The 23526-nt window shown below is 43.5% G+C and overlaps 1 protein-coding gene across 2 annotated transcripts in view; it reads left to right on the forward strand.

The window, feature by feature from the left end:
- SPOCK1 (SPARC (osteonectin), cwcv and kazal like domains proteoglycan 1) overlaps positions 1 to 10536 on the forward strand; it is a 462088-nt gene extending 451552 nt beyond the window's left edge. For both annotated transcript variants that reach the window (XM_084793963.1, XM_084793962.1), the window contains exons 9-11: positions 234 to 296; positions 5947 to 6084; positions 7089 to 10536. In XM_084793963.1, the coding sequence (XP_084650089.1) occupies positions 234 to 296; positions 5947 to 6084; positions 7089 to 7279 (392 nt within the window). In that variant the 3' untranslated portion in view covers positions 7280 to 10536. The remainder of the gene's footprint in view (positions 1 to 233; positions 297 to 5946; positions 6085 to 7088) is intronic.
- The last annotated feature ends 12990 nt before the right edge of the window (positions 10537 to 23526 follow it).

The following is a 23526-nucleotide window of genomic DNA, read 5'->3' on the forward strand; positions in this document are numbered from 1 at the left end:
CTAGATTATATAAGTAGCCTCCACGTGCTATTTTAAGTGCCTTGTGATATGGATCTCTTCTTAAAATTAGTAACACTAATGGCCTGGATTTGTTTTGTTGCACAGTCAACAACATATGGAGCCATTCCACACCCAGGTGTGTCGTTGCTACATTTTGCATCAAGAGCGGAGTCAATCATTGGAGATTATATTCTGTACCATCTGGAAACTGACTGCCATAAATTATTTTCTAGGTCTCCCTTGCCAGAACGAAATGAACAGAATTCAGAAGCTGAGCAAGGGGAAAAGCCTGTTGGGTAAGTGCAATTCCTTGCCACTCATTAGAACAACTAATTAAAGCATTCATGTCTCTTGTAATGTTCACTCTGCAGTGTTTATTCAATTAGGGACAGTGTCTTGTGGAAGAAATACCTCATTTTCCCCCGGCCTGAGCTCTGGCAGGTAGCTAGTACACAGAAGATGGCCTCTACCAGCAAGTGAAGCCAGAGGCTGGGCCAGCGTCTAGCAGGGAGCCCTGACCATGTTTAACGTTCAACTCTCTGCTGCTCCTTCCCTCTGATTCTGGCTACATTAACTCTTGGGTTTCCCTATGTCACATAAAGCCATTATATGGTACACATAACTGTTTTCCCAGTTCTCAGAATGAAAGGCTTATAAGTTAGGGTATTCCTCCCCTTTCCCAGGACTTGTCCATTTAAGGAACAAGCCCCCACCAGAATGCATCAGATGAGGGCGAAGGGCATGTGCCTCTCTGGATGGAAGCCTCCAGCTTACTTAGATGCTGCTTTTTCCTTTGAGTTTAAGGCAGAAGTAGGTCAGTTGCAGGAGAGCAGGCTCCTTTTTGGTCCTCCTTGTGCTGGGATGGAGAGTGGGTATATGGTGGCCATCACTGATTAACCTCACCTAATGAAAAGGGAACCCGCTACCTTTCCCTGTTAAAGGAGCAAACAGCTACAACTTAGTAATTCAGAATTATTCTCATTAAGCTCTCAGAGGCAGGCGTGTCCCGTGCAGCACACTAATTCAAAAGCCAGTCTATCTACTTTAAGGGATAGGCACATTTTTCCTGAAGATTATCAAATGCAAGCATTGTTTGGCTGCTGGCATCTTATGTTCTAAATGTTGGGGTCACCTCATAGTGCATACACCCTTCCTCTATCTTTGTGTATAACTTATTGCCATGGCTTGGCTCATACTTTTGATTTTTGCTAGAACTTTAACGTTGTGCTATTGAACTCTTGCATGCTTGGTTTGCTGGTGTCAACAGCTTCTGTCTGGCTGAAGGCACAGCATCTGGATACCTCCTCTTTAGGTTTTATCCAACTCAAGGGCTTCTGGTGGCTAATTGCATTTGCCTACATAGGGCAGTGTTTAGGGGTTGAGAATATACCCAAGATCTACATGTAGTTTATGCAACTACAATATTATTAAAGCTGTATATCATATGATCATTTTTAGCATTCATTATGACATGTATATAAGGTATGCCTTCTGACATCTCATTTTGTGTTACTCAGTGCACATGGTCCAACTGCTGCCCACCTTTTTCCTATCATGATCCCATCTGTGTCTCATCTCAAATCTCCCATATTCTGTGTTTACTCAGACTAACTCATGCAAATGCCATCTATATTGCTTACAATTTATTTTCTGCCTAGAGAAAATCTCCTAATACAACAACAGTGTATTCAGGGATATTCATATTCAAATAAATAAATGAAACAAGCAGCAACAAATTATAATCAGTTATAATTACTACCTACTTAGAAAAAAAGCAGTAATCTTATTAAATTATGGATTTAATACAACACCTGCTTCTCACCAACCTGAAGGCTCAGCCCAATTTTAATTTATTTTGTGGTCTGTTTGGTCCTCTGGTTTCTGACTGCTGCTCAGAGGGACCAGAATTTCTCGCTCTCTACTTGTTCTCCTCCTCAGCAGTCCTGGACTGAAAACCTTTTCATGGAGCACCCTGCCTTTTCACTGCATGTACGATGGAAAGAACCTAGCCTTTAGTGTGCTGGCTGGAGCTGCTAGGGAGGAGGGCGTGGCACTGGGTACCAGCTATCTTTCCAAAGTTGACTACAGTGCTAGGATACCTTCCCATTTCTTATCTCCCTTGGTCTCTGGGCATCGTGAAATAGCCTGGTGAGCACCATGCTCAGGGCTAGATTCTGGGGGTCTGGGGAGATGACTGTGGGTTAAGAGCACTGGCTACTGTTGTAGAGGATCTGGGTTTGATTTTGAGCACTACGTGGTGGCTCATGACCATCTATAACTCCAGTCCCATGGGATCCAGCACCCTCTTCTACCCTCCATGGGCACCAGACATGCATGTAGTGTGCTGGCATACATGCAGGCAAAACACCAATATACATAAAATGGATAAATCTAAGGAAAAACATTTCACTTTGATCCTATATTCATCTATATCTAAATTTACCAGGGCAAAGGAAACCTGACCCTCCAGTGTTACAGTTAGGTAGGGCATCATTCTATAAAATAAAAATTAAGTTTGAAAACACTAATTTTATTTCTGTTGTCTTTTTGGAATAACCATTAGTGGAAATCCACAGTGGTAACCGGGGGCCTTTGCTTCAGTGATATAAGGATGTAGTTTCTAGGGTCATGTTGAGAATCCCCCCAGAGAAAATGAACTCATAATCATTATGGAAGATTACCTACTGTTAAACCAGAATAATTTTAACACCAGATTTTCATGGATAATATTAGTTCAGAAACAAAATAATACTTCCCAAGTGGGGATAACTTTGAACGTTGAGTTTGAAATTTATCCCAATATTTTCAAGGTGATGATACAGATTCTCAAATCATCCAAGATAATGTATGTAAGTATATTTCATATAAAATTGTGCAAAAGAAACAGCATAATACCAAATCCAAACAAACAACATCTTATAGAACAGTTTGGCTGTGAGCACTCCAGAAACAGAGGCAGAAAGATCCCTGTGAGTTCAGGGTCATCCTGGTCTATATAAGAAGTTCCAGACCAGCCTGGACTACATAGGGAAACCCTATTTCAAAACCAAAACCACAAAAACTTCTTGATAACAGGCTAGAATTAAAATTCTAAACTGTTGAGGGCAATTAAAACCTAGGAGCTGAACTTTACCCTACAGTGAGGGTATGCTTCTAATATACCCTACAGTGAGAAAAGAAAATATAGATTAATTTTAGCTCTCACTTGGAAGGACTGTACCGTGCTGTAGAGATGATCAAGGAATTCCCCCAGAATAGCAGAAATAAAAGAGTTTTTAAACATGAAAGAAAGACATGGAGGAAAGAAAAACTGGTGAGTTTTCCCAGGAGGCAGGAGATGGGCACCGTGAGAAATAGGAGGCACAGATGTGGCAGCAGAAATAGGAACATGCTTTCCCTAATCACAGTCAGGGCACATGGGACAGACTGACACGTTATGAGACAGGACGTGTCTTCAAAGTTACACCTAAAACATTTATACAGAAAGCTGAAATTAGAACATGGGAAATGCTCCTTCTTATAATGTGATAACATTGGGGAAAGCAAACATTCCTCCACCTTCTAGAAAGTGAGACATGCCCTAGGCTGTCACTGTACTCATTAAATATAATAGACTTACGCAAATAACATAGTCAAGTAGGTAAAAGTGGACGTAGAACAACTGAACAATGTGATTAATTCCCACCCATATTTACATATGCAGTCATGCAGATTTGCATGAAGCACCTGCCATGGGCAGCCCCACTGATAAAACGCATTTCCAACAATCACATCTCAGGCTCACTAGCCCAACGGTGAGGAAATGAGATGTCAAGGAAGTCAGATAAAATCTAGACAGTATTTTAAACTGAATGAGAACATAAAAGGGCTACAGACCAAACCCCGGAAACAAAGTGAGGTGCACAAGAAGCACGACCGCAAACACATTATCAAAAATAATGCGCAAAACCAGACCTGCAGCTCAAGGACACAATAGCCAGAAGTGGTTAAAGGGGAAATCGATGGAGTGAGGAACACCAACAACAGCACACTACAAAGGGTTGGGTCTCGTCAACAAACTAATGAAAAAGAGAAAGCTTGACAGTGTGAGGCAAAAGGGCCCTATCATAAAAAAGAACCAACCAAACTCAGTATAGAGGGGAGGTGTTTCTGGCCTCCCCTGACTTTGGCGGTGAGGGAGCTGAAGAGATGACTCCTGGGTCAAGAGCACGCGCTGCTCCTGCAGAGCACCCAGAGTCAGTTCCCAGCACCCACACCGCAGCTCACAACTGTCTGTGACTCTAGTTCCAGGGACTCTGATGCCTCCCCTGGCCTTCATGAGACTAGCATGCACACAGTGCATAAACACACGTGTGGCCACAACATACAAGGAAACACAAATAAATTCTGTTTTAAAAATCAAAATGGACTTTTGATTTCAAAATGAAGAGAAAAACCATTTCTTAATGGGGTTCTGGGTTATGTTGCTGGTCCCTGGACCAAACTGTGAAACAAGGCTGTAAAGTAATTTAAAGAAATGGTGTATTTAGCATTTTATCACTGTGACGGAACACCTGAGAGATCTGCTGAAAGGATGGAATGCTCCTTCTGGCTCACAGTTCCAGGGGGGACAGGTCATCATGTTAGGGCAGTATGCATCCAGAAAATACAGGAAGCTTATGTGCTTCCAGTGACACACTTCCTCTAATGATGCCCCTATCCGCAGAGGTACAGTAACAGATGCAGCGCAGCATGGCTGCCAGCAGCCTAAGGCTTTTCCTCTAGGGCCCTCCACTCAGGTACCAGACCCCTGATGTCACCACTGAACGGGACCTCAGGACCAGCCAGTGTGAAGCCAAGCTGGAATTTATTAAAAGAGTCTTTTAAATACAGATTTAAGCATGGTGGTCTATTGAAAGAGAGGCCCTCAGGGAAAGAGTAAGACACACCTACTATGGACATGGGCTTCCCCAAGGAAGGGTAGCACTTAGCTGTCTTTACGGCAGCCAGAGCTAACAATTTTGGCGGGTTTGGAAGTTCCATCTTCAACATGTTGCCAGGAAACCTAAATGAGATCCCAGGGTGGCTCCTGAGGTATACCAGAAGGATCTCGGCTGACAAGATAAAACCTGACACCACAAGAGGCACATGAGAAACCTAGAGCCTTTTCCATGAGAATTTCAGAAAAAATCAGAGAGGGGAGTCACATGGACTCAGGCCTTAGGCACTTTAAAATTTATATTTGAAATTTTCTCTGCAGAAGGAGCATTGTTGCTCCATTGGCGGTCTTTGCAGGCAGTGTTAATTGTGGTGCACTTCTTTACTGCCAGCTGTCATGAGGCATCAGGCAGACTCTGGAGAGAAGGGCTGCTTTGCCATCCCATGCCCCCTTAACTGTCCACATCTTTCTAGCTTCTGTACTTCCGATAATGAAGGCCTCCTATGAATCCATATAGGGATTAACCCATTGATTAGGTTACAGCCTCAAAGATACCTCTCAAAGATGGGCCTTGCTAACCTCCGCCAATCAAGTTGATAATTAAGATTAACGATCACAATTTTTTTTTTTATCACAAGCGGGGAAGGTGCTGCTTGAGCAGAAGCGTGAATCTCATCAAAAGTCCTGGTGGTGTGTTGATTCAAAGGAAATAGATTATGTGAACACATTTAATATGTAATGTGCATGGTTTAGATCAGTGCCCAGAATACGTGTGTGTGTGTGTGTAATTATTCAATAATCTTACTTATTAATTGAAAAACTGAGCTTCTTAGAGTCCAATGTATACCTTCTCTTCAAGGCTAAGGTCCCTATAATGTTAACAGAATAGTAACCAGGCAACCCCTTTTTCTCCTGCCCGCCCCTTTACAGCGCTTCCACTTACATGCTAGCCCTCCTCCCTGTCTTGAATGGCACTAACCCCAAACCCCTACGCGTGTTTCTCTGACATGACTCTTTTGTTCCCACAGGGGCATTCATACCTCGCTGTAACGAGGAGGGCTACTACAAAGCCACACAGTGCCACGGCAGCACAGGCCAGTGCTGGTGTGTAGACAAATACGGGAACGAGCTGGCTGGCTCCAGGAAGCAGGGCACTGTGAGCTGTGGTGAGTAAAGCCTCCCGTACCAGTCCCACAGTGTCCCGGGGTGACCCAGGGCTCCTCATTGTGTAGGGATCACAGCAGAGTTTCCAGAGCCGGCTCTGCCTGTAGTTGAGTCTACAATGGAGACAGAAATGCTGGAATTTCATGGCCTCATGAAAAGCTGATTTTGCTGGTGGCAGGTACTCACTACCACATGAGTCTTTGAGTCGGGACAGCTCGGCCACAGCACTTAACGACTGTAGCCCTCCAGACAAGTCTGAAGCACCTGGGGTACACTAGGCCCTGTTGTAGTTCGCTTTCTAGTGCTGTGATAAAGACCATATTGAAAACTAACTGGGGGAGGAAGTCAGGCAGGAACAAGGAAGGAGCCTGGAGACAGAGTGAAAGAGACGCCAAGGAGACATGCTGCTTTCCAGCTTGTGCCCCATGGCTTGTTCAGCCTGCTTTCTTTTCTTTCTTTTCTTTTTTTTTTTTTTTTTTTTTTTTTTTTTTTTTTTTGAGACAGGGTTTCTCTATATAGCCTTGGCTGTCCTGGACTCGCTTTGTAGACCAGGCTAGCCTCAAACTCACAGCAATCTGCCTGCCTCTGCCTCCCGAGTGCTGAGATTAAAGGCGTGCACCACCACGCCCAGCTCAGCCTGCTTTCTTATATAGTCTAGAACCACCAGCCCAGGGATGGCACCGCCCATAATGGGGCTGGGCCCTCCCCACATCAATCACTGATCTAGCAAATGTCCCACAGGCTTGGCTAACCTGACGGAGACATTTTCTCAGCTCGGGTTCCTTTTCTCAGGTGTGTCAAGTTGACACAAAGTTAACCAGGACAGGTTCCCATCAGGGCAGTTCACAGGGTGGAGTCCTAGAGGTTGTTTGGAGCTGAGCTTCCACACTGCAGAAGTAAATGCCCCTGGTTTTACCCTACGACTTGAGTCACAAGCATAGGGAGTCCCAGCGTGGGACCTGAGGGACAGTAGGAGCTAACCTGAGGTCTTTCCTTCCTGTGCCAGAAGAGGAACAGGAAACATCCGGGGACTTCGGCAGCGGTGGCTCCGTGGTCCTGTTGGACGACCTAGACGATGAGCGAGAGCTGGGACCAAAGGACAAAGCGGGGAAGCTGAGGGTGCACACCCGAGCCGTGAGGGAAGACGATGAGGATGAAGATGATGATAAAGAAGACGAGGTTGGGTACATATGGTAGTGCCCATGAGGAAGGGGACACACTTTTGGCACAGATCCGCAATCCGCTTCCTTTGCCTGCATTTGTATTCAAGACTCCGAGGCACCCAGGTCTCTTTTCCACTGTTGCTCTCCGTACCAGGGCTGAGGAAGACCCTCTTCCCAGAGCGTTCCGAATTTACATACAGTTGTGCGAGAGAAAGGATGTTGTTTTTGTTCCTTGTTTTCGTTTTTTTCACTGGATGAGAGGAGGGGCTGGCTTAATGAAAGCCTCCTCCTCTCCTGTGAGGTTTTTGCAACTAGCATGTGATTTATGTGGAATCCAGCAGCGCGGGGAGCCCCGCCCCCTCAACCGTCAAAGACCCTCTCTGATTACCCACGTCGGTGGTTTTTGCAGCATGGTTCCTAGCCTTATGATGTCTAAGTGTTTCTCTTGTGTCCTGTAGATGTTGTGGAAAACACACCACACGGTCCCCTTTCCTCCTGTTTCCACCGCCTCTGGAGTTTATTATTAAAAATTAATTTTCATGTCGCTGTATCTGGCTTCCTACAAATGACAGCCTTAATTCAGTCAAAGTCCCTTTGGAGAATTCGTTTTCTTTCCTAAAGATTAAGATCTCGATGCTTCCTCTCCCCCCCCCCTGCCCGCCCCCCACCCCTGCCCCACCTACTTGCACATGCACAGTTAGGTGGCTGTGCATGCATGACTTGCATACAGGCCTCTCCGCCGAGTGTCTGGTTGTTACATAGAACACCTTAGATACACACTGGCTTTTAGTCAACATCTAGACCCAGAACACAAACTGGAAAATGTCACTCCTCTTGGAGTCCTGCTTGCTCTGTCACTTGGCATGTGTAGCCTGCAGGCAGCGGAGGCTTCTCTATGCAGTCGCAGAATGACTGGAGGCCTTTTTTATTTGGATAAGCCTCTGTTTGGCTAGGTTTCCCCCCCCCCCCGCCCCCCACAGAAGCCATGCAACTCCCACTTGGGCAGCTTCACAAGCCATTTCTTCATTTCAGCGCAAAGCTCCCTTCAGGATGCAGCATACCCACCCGCGGCAGCCCCCATCCCTACCTACTCAAGGGCTGTTCCCCTCCGGGGTTCCCAGGAGCCCCTGCTCTCCCAGAACACAGCATCGTGATAAAACGTAGAAGGCAATTTAGGATTCTTCATGTTTTCTTTTGCCCCTTTCTATCCACAAATCGTGACCAGGGTATAAAGGCTTTAAGGGTTTCTCTTTCTCGCCCGTCATTTAATCGAAACCCCTAGTGGAGGCCTAGGAAGGGACTCACAGCAGTACAAGCAGCTAGCTGGGTAGTCAGCCACCGCCTCTGGCACGCAGCGACGTGCGTGCGTGCGTGCGTGGAGACGACACTGAAGGGGTTTAGCCGTTCATTCCCTGAGCCCATTACTGGCGTCTAGTTTCAGCAGTGATGTCATCTTTACCCTTTTCAGCTTTCTTTCACTCAAGTACCAAAGAGTAGTCTTCAGTGCAGCCCCATTCAGGCCAGGGCCAGTCCCCAAGCTCTGCCTGCTTCCCTCCTACCTAGCTAGTTGCCCTAACCAGCCATGACTCACCAGAAACCATTTGTCTCTTGCCCTAACCAGCCACAGCCTGCCAGACACTCTCTCTCCACAGCTCTTGCCTTTCCACCTTGAGTTTTCACTACTCCACAAGACAGATCCATCAACTCAGGCAAAAAGCCTATTTTTTTTCTTTTTTTGTCAAACTGAGATCATAGGGGCAGAGCCACAGTCTCCCACCTCTAACTGACTTTCTGTATGGAGTAAGCCTCCTTCAGTTAGCATTTCCCTCCTTGAACAGGATGGGCAAAGTGACGTCTGCCCTAGTGGGAGAAGGATACATATGGTGCCATTCGCCCCTGGCCTAGTACACACACAGCCAGGATGCTGAGATTCTGTGTGCTTCCTCCTTATGGAGATGCGGGCCGGCTCAGTTCTGGGATCTCAATGGCATCCTTCCCACTCCCATAGTTTGTTTGTTCTTCTCAATCTCAAAACTGATCATAATTTAGATCATAATTTAGAAAACAGGTGCTTAATCACAGCTAAATTGTAATAGAATACATTAACAAGACATATTAGAAATCTCAGTTTAGGCCATCAACATAAGCCATTGTTATTATTTCCTTTGAGCTTGGAAAAAATGCACAAGAGAACAAATTAACAATTGGCAAATTGATTTCTCTTCGAGAAACTTCTAGGAACCCAATGAGCCACTTATTTTGTCTAATTATCTTATGACAAGTGTCACATTAAGATGACACTTAGAGCTCCTTAACATTATCTTAATGGTGAAGAGGAGTACTCAATAGGCAATTCCCAGGAAGGTAATGAGATGTCATTTTCAGAGACATTCCAAGAAGATATTTTGACTCATTAAAATATTAAATCAAAAGCCCTCCTACGTCTGGAGCCCACATCAACAAAGCAGCCAGGGCTACTTCTCATGCTCCACGTTGGGTTTTAAAGGCATTTATGATGGTACTTAAAGTTAGGCCTTGTGTTATGTCCTCCTGAGAAATAGCACTTCCGCTGCCCTCTTTTTGGAAGGAGCCTTTAATTCCAATAGTCAGGCATCATGTGATGACTGGCCCCTTTCTTAGGCACCTACCAAGGTGAATCCTTACTGACTTAGTTTTAAAAATCTTTCAGCTGACACTGTATTCTAATTCTACAAACTGTTATTTAATAACATTACTGTGGCATCCAATTTAAACCCCAGAATTATCTTTTACCATGGTTCGTTGTCTGCCGTACTCATGTGTTTGGTTTCTACAGATATTCTCAGCATGGGAATGCCTTTACATGGCTTTCTCTCAGTTCCTCTTTTATGCCCATGTCCCTATCTACACAGGAAATGATGACTCTGTCTGTCCAGGTCTGCCCTCTGCTTGTCCCACAATGCCATTGGCATTGGTTTTGCTTTTGTTTTATCTTGACCACGCTGTACAGTAACATCCAAGAGCCCTTTCTACTATGGGTGGTTTTGGTCTTTTTATGCCTTTTCTCGGTCACTAATGTTTGTCCCTGTTCAATGTGTAGCCTTGTAACTAAAGCCCATCAAATACAGAGTGTCAGTTTGTTGTCCCTATCGTAGGTGAAATAGTGATGTAGAAAATCTAGTATTCTGAATGCTTTTCCATGTAGACTTTTCTGGAATGTGAACACCACTCTTTGGTTAATAGCAAACGCTTCCCTGTAGTCCTGAGTAGGCGCAGTTCTGTCTGTCTCAATAAAGTTTACTTTGTCTGCAATGTGCGAAAGCTTGTGTTTTGTTAGCCTGGATGCGAACTTGACTCACCAAGTCCCCCACACAATAACTCGTACAGCAGTCTGGTTTATCAAGTGATCACCATTAGGTTTCTCAGTCAAGGCTGCGGATCACCTCAACTCTTTCAGCTAACCTGTGTACTTGCCTGTACCTCTTCAGAGACACACCCCTGAAGCACCCCCCCCCTTAACTGCTTTTGATTTTCTCTGGCCCCAGCTTTTCCCTCCCCACTGCATGTCACTCTCCTCATCCCTAACATTTTTCAATTTCACTGTAGCTTGGGAGTGAGGCTTTCTCCCTTCCTTCAAGAACCCCACCTTTCCTCCATGAATTGGCATGCCAGATGCTTGTCAAGATGACAAGCACCCAAACTTGGACAGAACATCCACATCTGTCCCAGGGTGCCTATGACTAAGTCACACCCCCATCAAAAGTGCTCCTGTTCAGTCGAGTCCCATTGACGTCACATACTGTCTGGGTGTTCTGAGACCTCTGCCTGCAAACGCTGCCTCCACTCTGGGAGCCTCAGGCCATATCTCCAGTGTAGGGTGTGAATTTGACTCTTCAGAAATACCCATCTGCCACTGAGCTTGTCACATGTGTTTCCCACTGACACTTCAAGGCCCAAACGTTACAGACTACAGATGACAGGACACCTGGTTGCCGTGCCTGGGGAAATTGGAACCAGTAAGGCTTTCCTGAATCTCTGCAAACATCACCCGTGAAGGAGGAGGTTGAGAAACGTGACAAGTGTGAACCCATAAAAGATAATAACACATCATAAAGAAAAGACAAACAAGAGGCTGAAGAAGATATTGGTGGCATAAAGCAAAGGAATGATTAGGGTATAAAATATGTTTTAACTTCTAGAAATTCATAAAAAAGACACAGCACAACAGTCTAGCAAGTGGAAGGTTAGAGCAGTGTGCATGAACACTGAAGGCACTGAAACTTCAGTCCACCCAGTGTTAGACACTGGCAACTAAACACTACACTGTGGTGCTTGTAAATGAGAAAATCAGCTTGATCCAACCCAGAGTTGAAAAGAGTGTGGATGGAGAGGACTCCTGTGCCGGGTGGACTTACAACAGCTGGGAACTCAAAGAGCTATCTACACAGGATATGTACCCAGGGAGCAGAGCCCATGTCCTGGCAACGGCAACCACCTTTAGGGAGAAAAGATGTAATCTAGTAGACTATGTGAGAAAGCATTTCCTTTGCAGCCTTGTTTACCAGAATGAAGAGTTTTGGGGGGAACAAGACCAAATATCCATTAAAGGAGACACAAGAGTCTATACGTTGGAATACTGTGTAGCACTCAAAAGAATAAATTACTTGCTAGGCACTAGCTTAGAAAACCTCTAAAATATTAATTATGTTGGAAAAAATTCAGGTAGAGAGTATCAAATATGCAAATTATGTATCTCAAGCTTGATACTATCTGTTGCTCAGAGTACACACTGAAAAAAAACAAGACCCAGAGGGGTAAATGTCAAAACAGCAGTGGTGCCTGTGGGGGAACTCATGGGTTTGGCGTGGGTGGTAGAGAGGGGCTTGGACTCCATCCCTAAGTTTCCCTGTTGGTATTACATTGCAATGCATGTTTGCATCGCATTACCTTGTGTAATTTAAGAAACAGGTAAAATAAGTGTGGTAGCTCACAATAATCTCAGTACTCAGGAGGGCTGAGGCAAGAGGTTACCCAGGCTACTTACTGAGCTTGAGGCTAGCCTTGCATATGGAAGAGAAGGCAGAAAGGAAAAGATGGCGGGAAACAAAATATAGTTCTGCAGCTTCTTCAAAATGACCTCTTATACAAGCACTGGCTCCACTATCGAAGGCATCTTCTCCTAATCTCTCCCTTCTGTCAGTTTCTTCTCCATCCCAACATCACTGTCTTGTTCTAACCACCATGCTTCAACTACTCCAGGAGCAAGTTTGTGTGATTGTGTCATCACCCACTCATTCAATGCTGGCTCTCAAAACCAGGACCTTGCACAAGCGTGGCAAGCACTCCGTCGCTGCGGTACAAAGGCAGCCCTTAGGTTCTTGGGATGGAGTCTCTGGCCTTGAATTTGAAATCTTTCTGCCCTAGCCCCCATGTACTGGTAATAAAGGCTAGCTCTACCACCCCCAGCTCCTGGAGCATCTGAACTACCGACCCCCCTTTACTCTTGTACAGTCCTTATGGTCTATTCTTTTCTTTTTAAAAAAGATTTATTTATTATATATACAGTTTTCTGCCTGCATGTACACCTGCACACCAGAAGAGACACTAGATCTCATTATAGATGGTTGTGAGCCACCATGTGGTTGCTGGGAATTGAACTCAGGACCTTTGGAAGAGCAGACAGTGCTCTTAACCTCTAAGTCATCCCTCCTGCCCTTCTTATGGTCTATTCTAAATGTTGTCACCAAAGCTGATCAGGTCACTGCCCCTATTTAATTGCAAGCTTTTTTTTTTTAAATCAAATTATAAACCACAGTGCCCTTCCTCATATGCAGAGATACATCTCAAGTCCTCTACTGGGTACCTTAACTCATACTGGACCCTATATGTACTGTGCTTTCCACAGATGACACACTTAAGATGACATTTATATTAAGCACAGTAGAATATAAGACATATCTGATGACAGAATACAACATATGATGAAGCTTATGTGGCTGCCATTCCTGTCTCTCTTTAAATAGCTAATTCTTCTTATATAATTACACAGTGATGAAATGATTTGCCACAGTGTAACCAGATGGCCTGAGATGAGTGGTCTAGGTTGGTATTCTCTGAAAGGTATATGAGAAGAGAAATCGTTGTTGGTTTGTTTCTGGTTGACCCAGGAATAAGAGGAGACACTGTCGATGGCTAGGTATCCAGAACAGACAATGCCAATAGGTGTCTATCCCAAGCCTTTTAGAAACATCAGACTGGCAGCTGTTTTCTCTCTTTTAGCTCATCACAAGTTTTGAGGGTGGTAACCCTTCAGTCCTTGTCTAGGTGAGTTGGTTTTGTACTCTAGAGAGGCTCGCACTCCTCCATTTTGCCCTACTCTGTTTCTGCAATGGGGAATGCTGTGGAAGATGGGATCATGCCCATAATGCTGTGTCTGCATCAGTTTCTTCTTCCTCTGAGGATGAGCCCATGGATTCTTCCCATCCATCATCATTAAGAATTAAGTCTCAGTGGCCTTCAGTATGTCCATCCACATCTTCACCAGGCACATCTGCAAATCCTTCACCAACCCTTCTGGCCATGGGAATGATTTTTCTCACTTCTCCATCAATCCCCAGGAAGACCATAAATTCACTCATGACTCAACTCCTTAACGTCTTTGGGAATGTCTTGGGAACAAGGCGGTCTCTTGCTTTAATTCATCATTGCACCAGCAGTAGTGACGGATTTCTGCTCCTACATCATATCAGGGCCATTGCATCAGTGGCCAATGTGATGAAATACCAGGTCAGAGCAGTGCCGTTCACAAGCCAAGTACTTCCCTTGCCAAGTGGCTCCAAGTTGCTCATGGTGGTAAAAATACAACCTTAACACTTTCATTTCCATAGCAGACTGGCTCAGGATTGCCTGATTAGGACTTTATTATTAATGGGACTTCAAATCATAAAGCTTTCCTCTTTGAAGTGTTGTTTCAGCTTTTACGGCAAAGCATTTATAGAAGTGTTGCATAAACAAGATGGTTGGCGCCTATTCTTTTTGATCTTGCTGTTAGAACAAAGCAAACGACTCTTGTTTTTCAGCATCTTAGGATTCTTGTTGGAGTAACTACAACTGTGTTTTATATTCTCTGTGGTGTTGCCACACAGCAGCAGAGTTAACATGCCTTTCATATTTTATGCCATGGTGCCTCATTTGTACTTAAAAAATTACGTGTATGGATGTTCCACGTGTATGCATAGCTGCACGCCATATGTATGTCTTGTGCCCATGGGGGCCGGAAGAGGCCATCAGATGCCCTGGGGCTGGCTGGAATTACAAATGGTTGTGAGGTACCATGTGGGTGCTGGCAATCAAACCCAGACTCTCTGCAAGAATGGTTAGCATGCTTGTTCACTCTGTTGGGAAATAGGCAACATCTCTTTTAGCAAACTTGTTTCTAAATCAGGGTAACTATCTCTTGCCTAAGAGGCTCAGTGTCACTCACTTCAGCCGACCCTTCTGCACCTCCTGGGAATACAAGGGAATCATATTGGGCCTGTTTCAACTCACATCTGCCACCCAGAAGTTTAATGCCTCTTACTGAACTACCACACACTATATCCATAAATTTTTCAATTTGAGATGACAGCAAAAACTAGCTTGATTTCATTTCCTCATGACTCCATGCGTAAAAGATTCGCTGCATAGATTGAACCATGCTCGCATATCCTCTCTCTGGTCCTCATCGAGAACATCCGCTTTTTCAATTATAGGAAGCCCTTTTACGGTAGTGTTCTGCATGCAGTTGAAGTCACTGTTTCAAAGTAGAGTCTGATAACTTTAGGACAAAGCATATGAATGTCATAGCAGCTAAGGCTCTATCAACACACACAGAGGAGATGGAAAGATAACCCAAACATTTTGATACAAGGAATCAAGTAAACAGAAAAGGAAATGACCACGGGGAAAAATGAGAGGCAAAGAGAGCAGGTTTAAGGAATACCAAAAACAAGCCATGGCCAAGGTTTTCTCTGACTAGTTACATTTACATATAACACCCCAGTCAAAAGCAGAGTGGCAGAACGGATTGGATGATCTCCTGTCTTCTGTGTGTAGGATGGTGAGGCTTTGCATGCTGCCAACTACTTATTGCCTCCAAGAGACACTTGGGGTCAAAGAACATAAATAGGTATAAAGTCAAAGATTTGGAAGAAATTCTGTAAAAATAGCAACCAAAGAAGAGCAGAGATTGCTGTTGTGATACTGGACAAATAGGCTTTAAGTCAAATACTGTTACAAGGCACCAAAAGAGACTTGTGTAGTGCTAAAGGCGCTAGTTTTAAAGAAGGCACAGCCAGTATAAATGCATGTATGGAAAAACTCACACCTGAAAAAAATATATGAAGCAAATGTTGGCACACTCGAAATGAGAAATAGTCAGGACCACAGTACTAATTGGAGACTTTAATACTCGACTCACAATAATGGATAGAACAACCAGACAGAAAATCAATAAGGAAGTGGAATACTTGAACAACAATATAAACCAATTAGATGCACAGACATTTATGGAACCCCTGCACAACAACAGCCAAATATATTGATTTTTTCCCTCTAGTATATATGGAACATTCTCCAAGAGAGACCATATGTTAAGTCTCAAGTAAGTCTTGATGTTTTAAGACTTTCATAATTTAAAAAAATAAAAGTTATATAAAATACCTTTCTGGACACAGCAGAGACTAAAAAGCCATAAAACTAGATAAATAAATAATTGGGAAAAATTGAAGATAAGAAAATTAAGCAACTCATTTCTAAACAGTCACTGTATCAAAGAAGAAATTGCAAAGGAAATTAGAAAAAAATCTTAATTTAAATGAAATAAGACACAGAAATGCAGTATACAAAGTATAAAGCACAAATGTTAAGAGGGAAATCTGTAACTCTTAAGCCTCCACTTAAAAAAATCTCAAATCAATAACTTAATATTTCACTTTATGGAACAAGAAGAATAACAAGCCTGAAGCTAGCAGAAGAGTATAAATTCCAAAGATTAAAGTGGAGCAAAATTAACCAAGCCAAAAATTAGATGTTAGAAAATAACTAACAAAATTTACAAATGTTTAGATTGATAAAGATAAATAATTCAAATTACTAAAATGCAGGAATGATGACGTTTTGTGGAACTAAATAATGCCATTGTCTTAGCGTTTCAATTGTTGCAAGGAAACACCATGACCAAAAAGCAAGTTGGAGAGGAAAAGACTTGTTTGGCTTATACTTCCATATCACTGCTTATCACCAAAGGAAGTCAAGACATGCACTTACACAGCGAAGAAACCTGGAGGCTGGAGGCGGGAGCCGATGCACAGGCCATGGAGGGGTACTGCTTACTGGCTCGCTTACCGTGGGTCACTCAGTCGGCTTCCTTATAGAGCCCAGGACCACCAGCTCAGGAATGGCACCACCCACAGTGGGCTGGGCCCACCCCATCAATCACTAATGAAGAAAATGCCTTTCATCAGATCTTACTGAGGCCTTTTCTCAACAAAGCTTTTCTCCTTTCAGATAGCTCAAGCTGTGTCTCAAGCTGACATAAGACTAGCTAGCACAACTGACCTCTTGTCGACTTGACACACAAGCACATCACTATTAAGCCACAACCTTCCCTCTCTTATTCATCCCCAAGATCCCACATTATAGGCATAAATACTTTAAAATTCTCACAATCTCTACAAGTTCAAACGCAGTACAATTTCAATCTCTTTAACATATCCACTCTCTCTAAAAACCCCAAATCTCTTTTTAAAGTTCAAAGTCCTTCATCAGTGGGCTCCTGTAGAAAGCAAAATTAAATTAAATACTTGGCTTCAAGAGGGAAGAACCAGGGTACAGTCACAATCCGACAAAAGCAAAACCAGACTCCAACTGTGTAAACAACACTATACCCAATGTCTGGGATCCACTCACCATTCTGGGCTCCTCCAAGGGGCTTCGGTTACTTCAATGCTCTGCCCTCTGCAGGACACACAGCTTCTTCTAGGCTCCGCAACACTGCCGCTGCTGTCTTTGGTGGTCATCCCAAAACTTCTAGGGTCCTCCACTGCAACTGGGTGCTGCACTTTCACCAATGGCCTCCCCTAGGCTCTCTTCACGGTACCACACTTTAACTTCTCTGCATGACCCCTACACTCCTCGGCCTTCAACTACTACTCTGGCTGCACCTCCACCAATGGCCTCTTCCGGCCTCTCACAGTTCCAAGCCTCTCCATGACCCCTTCATTCCTTCAAAAACCAGTATCACCTGGGTGACTCTTACACTACCAAGTTCTGCAGCCAGTGTGAGGTACAACCTTGTCCGCTTCTGGAACACTCCGCCTGTGTGCTGACTCTCAGGAAACGCTTCCCAGAAGTCTTCGCCTCCTTAGTCACTGCTAATTTCTCAGCTCCAGCTGACCAGCATCAAGTTTCCCAGCAAAGCAAAGGTTTTAACTTCAGTAGTTCTGGCATCTTGTTTAACACAGCTGGTTCTTCAGCCCCCAGCTGACCAGAATCAGAGAATCCTAATTCGAAACACCGAACAGTCCTGATAGTCTTTAAACTTCCCCCTGAAACTTCCCAAGCCAGGCTTCCATCCTCTGTGCTGCTCTCAACATTATCTTCTAAGCCAGCATAAGACTAGCCAGCACAGGCATGCTGTCAACAAGTATGTGCCAACAAATTAGGAAGAAATGGACCAAGTCCTAGAAACTTACAACTTACCAAGCAAGAGGAACCCATGAACAGGGAGAAAATCTGCAAAGATCTAGAGCCAGTGCAGAGAGTCAGGACTTACGGCCTTCTAACAAAGAAAACCTGGGAGCCAAGGACATTACCAGTAAACTTTACCAGACATTAAAGAAGAATTAAGAGACTCAGGTTACGAGCACTGACTGTTAGGGAATTTGAGTTCAGTTCCCAGCAGCCCCATGGAAACTCATAGCCATCTGTAACTCCAGAGGACCTGATACCCTCTTCTGCTATCCACAGGCACCAGTCACACGTGTGTACACATACACATATGCAGGCAATACACTCACACACAAAAATAAAAACAAATATTGTTTTAAAAAATAATTAACACAGCTTTTCTGAAAAAAATGTCCCCAAATATTGAAGAATAATAAATGCTTTCTAACTCTATTCAATTGGGTTAACACTACCTTCAAAACAAAGAAACTACAAGGAAACCACAGGGCATATTAAAACATTTATAATCTATGCTGAAGTTGGGTTTATTCCTGGGATGGAAGGTTGTTCAACAACAAAAAAAATTATATGAAATCAATGTGGCATAAGCTACATCAACAGAATGAATGGGGGAAAAGCATATGATTCTCTAATTGTTGCAGAAAATTATTTGACAGAATTCAACAGTTGCTTGAGGATAGACACTCAAAAAGAACCAAAGGGGAAGCAACCTCCAATACAACAAGAGCCAAATATAAAATCTCACAACTGTATTGTACTTAATGAGGAAGAAATGGTGCCCACTTGGACCCCACTCATTCAACGCGGTATTGAAATCTAGGGGAAAACTAAGAGTGTTTGCATTGGTACAGTTCCGGAGAAAGTCTTAATGGGGGACCACAAGGAAAAACATTCAAGCTCGTAAATCATTTGATAAAGTTGAACGGTGTAAAAACGAACACACAAGTGTCAGTGCTGTTTCTATACATTCACATGAAACTAGCAAAAGTGAGCTGCACAAACAATCCAACATATAGTAGTTCTGAAAATGGAAATGCCCAGGATGAAGCTACTAAAAGTCAAAGGACCTATGTGTTGCATGCTAAAAATTCCAGAACATTACTGAAATAAATCAAGGAATATCTAGAGGGCTCGACTCCATGGCCATAGAAGACTTAGCATTAAAAAAGTAGAAGTCTTAACCCAATGAAAACCCTAATTACAGATTCTACAAATTTCCTGTCCATGTTCCAAAAAAATTATTTTTTTTCAGAAATTTAAAAATATAAAGCATTCGAAAATGTTTAAGGAATCTCAAGAGACCCTGGATATCCAAACCCATCTGGAAATGAACAAAGTTGGAGGTGTTGTCACTTTGTCAGTTCTAACCTTGCAGCACCGCTTTGGGGATAGCCCGGCGTGCAGAGTGTGGGCCTACAGCACATAGGTGCACATGAACTCCACAAGCTAACTGGACATATGGCCAAATGGTTTTCAGTAAGGGAGCCAAGCAAATTCAGAGAGGAAAGGGGTCTGCAGTAAACCAAGCTGAGCCCAAAATAATGGTGGTGATGTCTTCCAACACCGTGTTTGTTACTATCAATTCAAAATCACTGAAAGCACTAAATGCAGAGGCCCCAACTATAAAATTCTTTAAAGAAAAGTATGTCCTGACCTTGGACTTTTCACAAGGGACAAAAAGGAAAAATAAAGGGAGAAAAATGTAAAACCTTTACATATCCTTCAACATAATTAACAGAATGAAAAGGCAATCTAGAGAATACAAAAAAAATTGAGAATCATTTATCCAGTAAGAAATTAATATCCAGAATATGTAAGTGCATTCACAACTCAATAGGATAGTAATATGATACTTAAAATATGCAAAATATTTAACCAGAGCATCTGCTGGATTCCTACAAATGTTCCATAACACATAAAGGGAAGGGCAAACTCTAACCATAGCAAGGTTTCACTTCCCACTACTCAGGACATTTTTCTCTAAACAGCCAATAACATACCAAGTGTCACCCATCATGTCTGTGGGCAGATCACTGCCAGTGGCAGGAGGTGGAACAGTGTGCTCATTGTCCAAGGCAGCATGGAGGTTCTGCACAAAACTTAAGTCATCATACAACATAGAAATTTGCTCCTCTACATCCACACAAAAGGGCTGAAAGAAGGGACTTGAGTTTGCATGTTAACATCCATAGTGGCATCACTGGCAAGGTTACAAGATGATAGTAAGGCAAAAGGCCATTAACAGATATCGCCTTATGAATGCAACGAGGTTTTATTCAACCTTAAAAAGGAAGGAGTTGATGTTGCTAAAACATGGGTTAGTGGTGAAAGCAACATGTTCAATGAGATGAGTCAATCCAAAGGGACACACTGTGTGATGCCTCTTACATGAGGTAGCAAGAGGCAGCAATCTCAGAGGCAGAAAGGTGAATCGTAATGTCCAAAGGATGGAAGTACAGAGATGAAGATTTCCAATAGAAAGTTTCAGTTTGGCATGGTAAAATTCTGATGGGTTAACAAAAATAACTTTAGACACACACACACACACACACACACACACACACACACACACACATACACACACACACACACACACACACACACACACACACACTCACTCATGCTCTTGCACATATAGTTTGCCCTATTCTTTCTCACTTTTGAGTGTTCTGCCAATAGGTGGTAGAGGACCATTAATCTGTCAAGTACATACCAACAAGCAAATGCTAACAGGACCAAAGAGGCTGTCCAATTGAGTCTGCTTAGAAAGGTATTGGAGAGGAGGGGGAAGGGAGCAGAATAAAATGGGGTACAGGAGGAAGGGAGAAAGGGACATTGAGGAGGAGGAATCATGATCAGGAAGGACAGAAAGGGCAGAGAAAAGGAAGTAGTAGATGTGGTGGCCTCATATAAAGGCTGGTACTTAATATCTTTATCCAGATAGAACTATGAATGTTGGCCTGCATGTATGTATGTGCACCATATTTGTGCAGTTCCCATGGAGGCCAGAAGACGGCAAGCTAGACACAGGTGAAGACAGAACAAACTAGAGAATAAGAAGGAGCTAGAAGATTAAAACACATTGCCAAATTAGTTTGCGGCTAGGCAGAGCAATTCAGTCAGAAGCCACGAGAAACCAGTTTGAGTTAGTGAGCTTGGAGAAGAGTTCAGGCCAGAATAGCTCAGTTGAACCAGCCAGTGAGAGCTCAGAAAGAACTAGAAAGATTTGGAGACAGCTCCCATCTCCTCTCCTCATCTGAGGAAATAAAAACAACCTTAACAGCCCAGGCCTCTCCTACAACTTGACCTTATACTCTTTTTTCTCCTTTCCACAGTGGTCCTGAGGTGGAGGCAGGGGACATTATACAATGAACACATCACACCTTGACATCCAATAATTCCTTATTTCCATGCCGTGGAGGGCAGAGGACAGAGCTATGCAGCAGGCACTCAGTTGTGTGGATGGGTGCGTGGGAGGGCATGCATCTTAGCTAACAGTTGCTCTGCCATCTGTGGCTCTTCAGATGTGGAGGGGCTCTGCTTTCTGACTCCCCCTCCCCCATTCTGAAATGACCAGGCTGGCAGGCAGGTCTCTGAAGTCCTATGATTCTGACCTCACTGTCATCTGGCGGTCTTTGCTTCCTGGGCAATCTAATTCTGCTCATCAGAATGTCACCCCTGGGCTTCTCTGATTTTCACAGCTTCCAGGACCACAAAGCCCCACATATGTCTTTAACACTGAGCTGTACAATGGGGCAGAGATTTCTCTTAGTAATGGGGCTGAATTAAGATGAATATTGTTGAAGAAATACTTTATACTTTCATCACACACCGCCCTCCCCTTTCCCACTTGATCTTAGCCTGCCCGAGGTTTCTCAAAGTCCAGGTCAGCATTTCACAGCACTCTGGCCTCATTTCCCACAAACTGCTGTATTTCACTTGCGGCTGAGTGGAGAATTCATTTCATTTCACTGTTCGGTCTCAATAGCGCAAACATATATTCAGAGCTGACATATTTTCATTATGAAAAAGCAAAGCCCTCAGACAGACGCTGCCCACAGGGATTAATGAGGGGAATGGTTATTTATTCTTCCACTTGACATTTTGTGTAGAATAATTCCCAAGTCATTTTCTTCTTTAACAAATAGCTCATGAGTAGAGGAACTTGACGCTTTGGAGGAACACACCAGACCAGAGTTAAGCAGCAGCCTAAAGTTAACCAATAAATGACGCCACTTCCCTGGGTTAGCATGACTGCAAGCTGCCTGCCAGCATCATTCTAACCACACTAGTAGCTTGTGGACTACACTAAAGATACTCTGAAGCACCCCATAATGAACATTCCCATCATTCTATGGGTTTTTTCAACCACATTTGTAAATATGACAACATATTAGGCTATGTTTGGTGAAAAGCCCACATCTCCATCTTGGTACATAAATAATACACAAACCCTTGTTGTACTTCTCATTAGCTGTGAACATTTATTTCTGTTTTAATCTTCGTCTCTCAAACATCCTTACTTTTACCCACCTGCTGGGCACTAAGGTCAATATAACTAATAGGTACAGGATGCTCAGCAAGGAGTCAGGATGCTGAAAAGAGGTGCATGCCCAGGGGGGTAGATAATTCAAGTGACCTTAGTTGTGGGTATTTGGATAACAAGATAATCAGCAATCTCTGATATAGTATTTTAGAAAGACTTACATGACATTAATGTACTTTTATGATAGCTCAACCATCGAGCTGTAGGCATAGTTAATTCTTCAGTTAGTATGAAAAAGCAAAACTCCTCAAGGTTCTGTTCATGTTAGATCTGGCTGGGCTCCTTTTTTCCAAGAGTGCCTGCTAACTTTTTTGTGCTCTTTAGCTATGTTCTAATCTTCTGAGCTTAGGAAAGAGTAAAGTCCTGGGCCTCCGCAGGATGGAAGCAGGTAGCAAAACTCGAGGGAATGCAATGGCCTCTGTCAATGAGTTTATTGGTAAATAAAATAGAGTGAAAGCAGGGTTGTGACAATGGCTCTGCAGATAAAAGGTGCTCGCCACCCATGCACATGGACAAGCTTTACCAGAACCCAGGTAAAAGCATTCATACAGTGTAAGCATCCATAACTCTAGAGCTCCTGGGAGTTGGAGACAGAGAAAAGCTAAGCCCCAGAGCTCACCAGCCCTGCACACAGAAGGAAACAACAGAGAGCCCCTGTCTCCAGCAGGCAGAAGGCAAGGTCTACATCTAAGGCTGTTCTCTGGCCTCCACACGGATTATGCCACACTGGTGTACACACACACACACACACACACACACACACACACACACACACACACCCCAGAAATAAAGAAATGGATGAGCTAGAGGCTGAATTCATATTACCTGTGTGGTCTGGGAACTTAAGAAGAAAATCTAATTTAATGTGTTGCTGTCAGAAGCAAATGCAAATCTTCATATTTATTACAAATAACTGCATGCAAGTGGTGGTGCCACAGATATGGAATATATAAGAGAATAACAAAAACAATCTATAGTGAATAGGCACAACGTAAATCTGAAGGACACTCAGAATAATAGTGTTAAGT

The sequence above is a fragment of the Acomys minous genome (assembly GCF_964271855.1).
Source record: "Acomys minous genome assembly, chromosome: 9".
Taxonomy (NCBI): Eukaryota; Metazoa; Chordata; class Mammalia; order Rodentia; family Muridae; genus Acomys; species Acomys minous.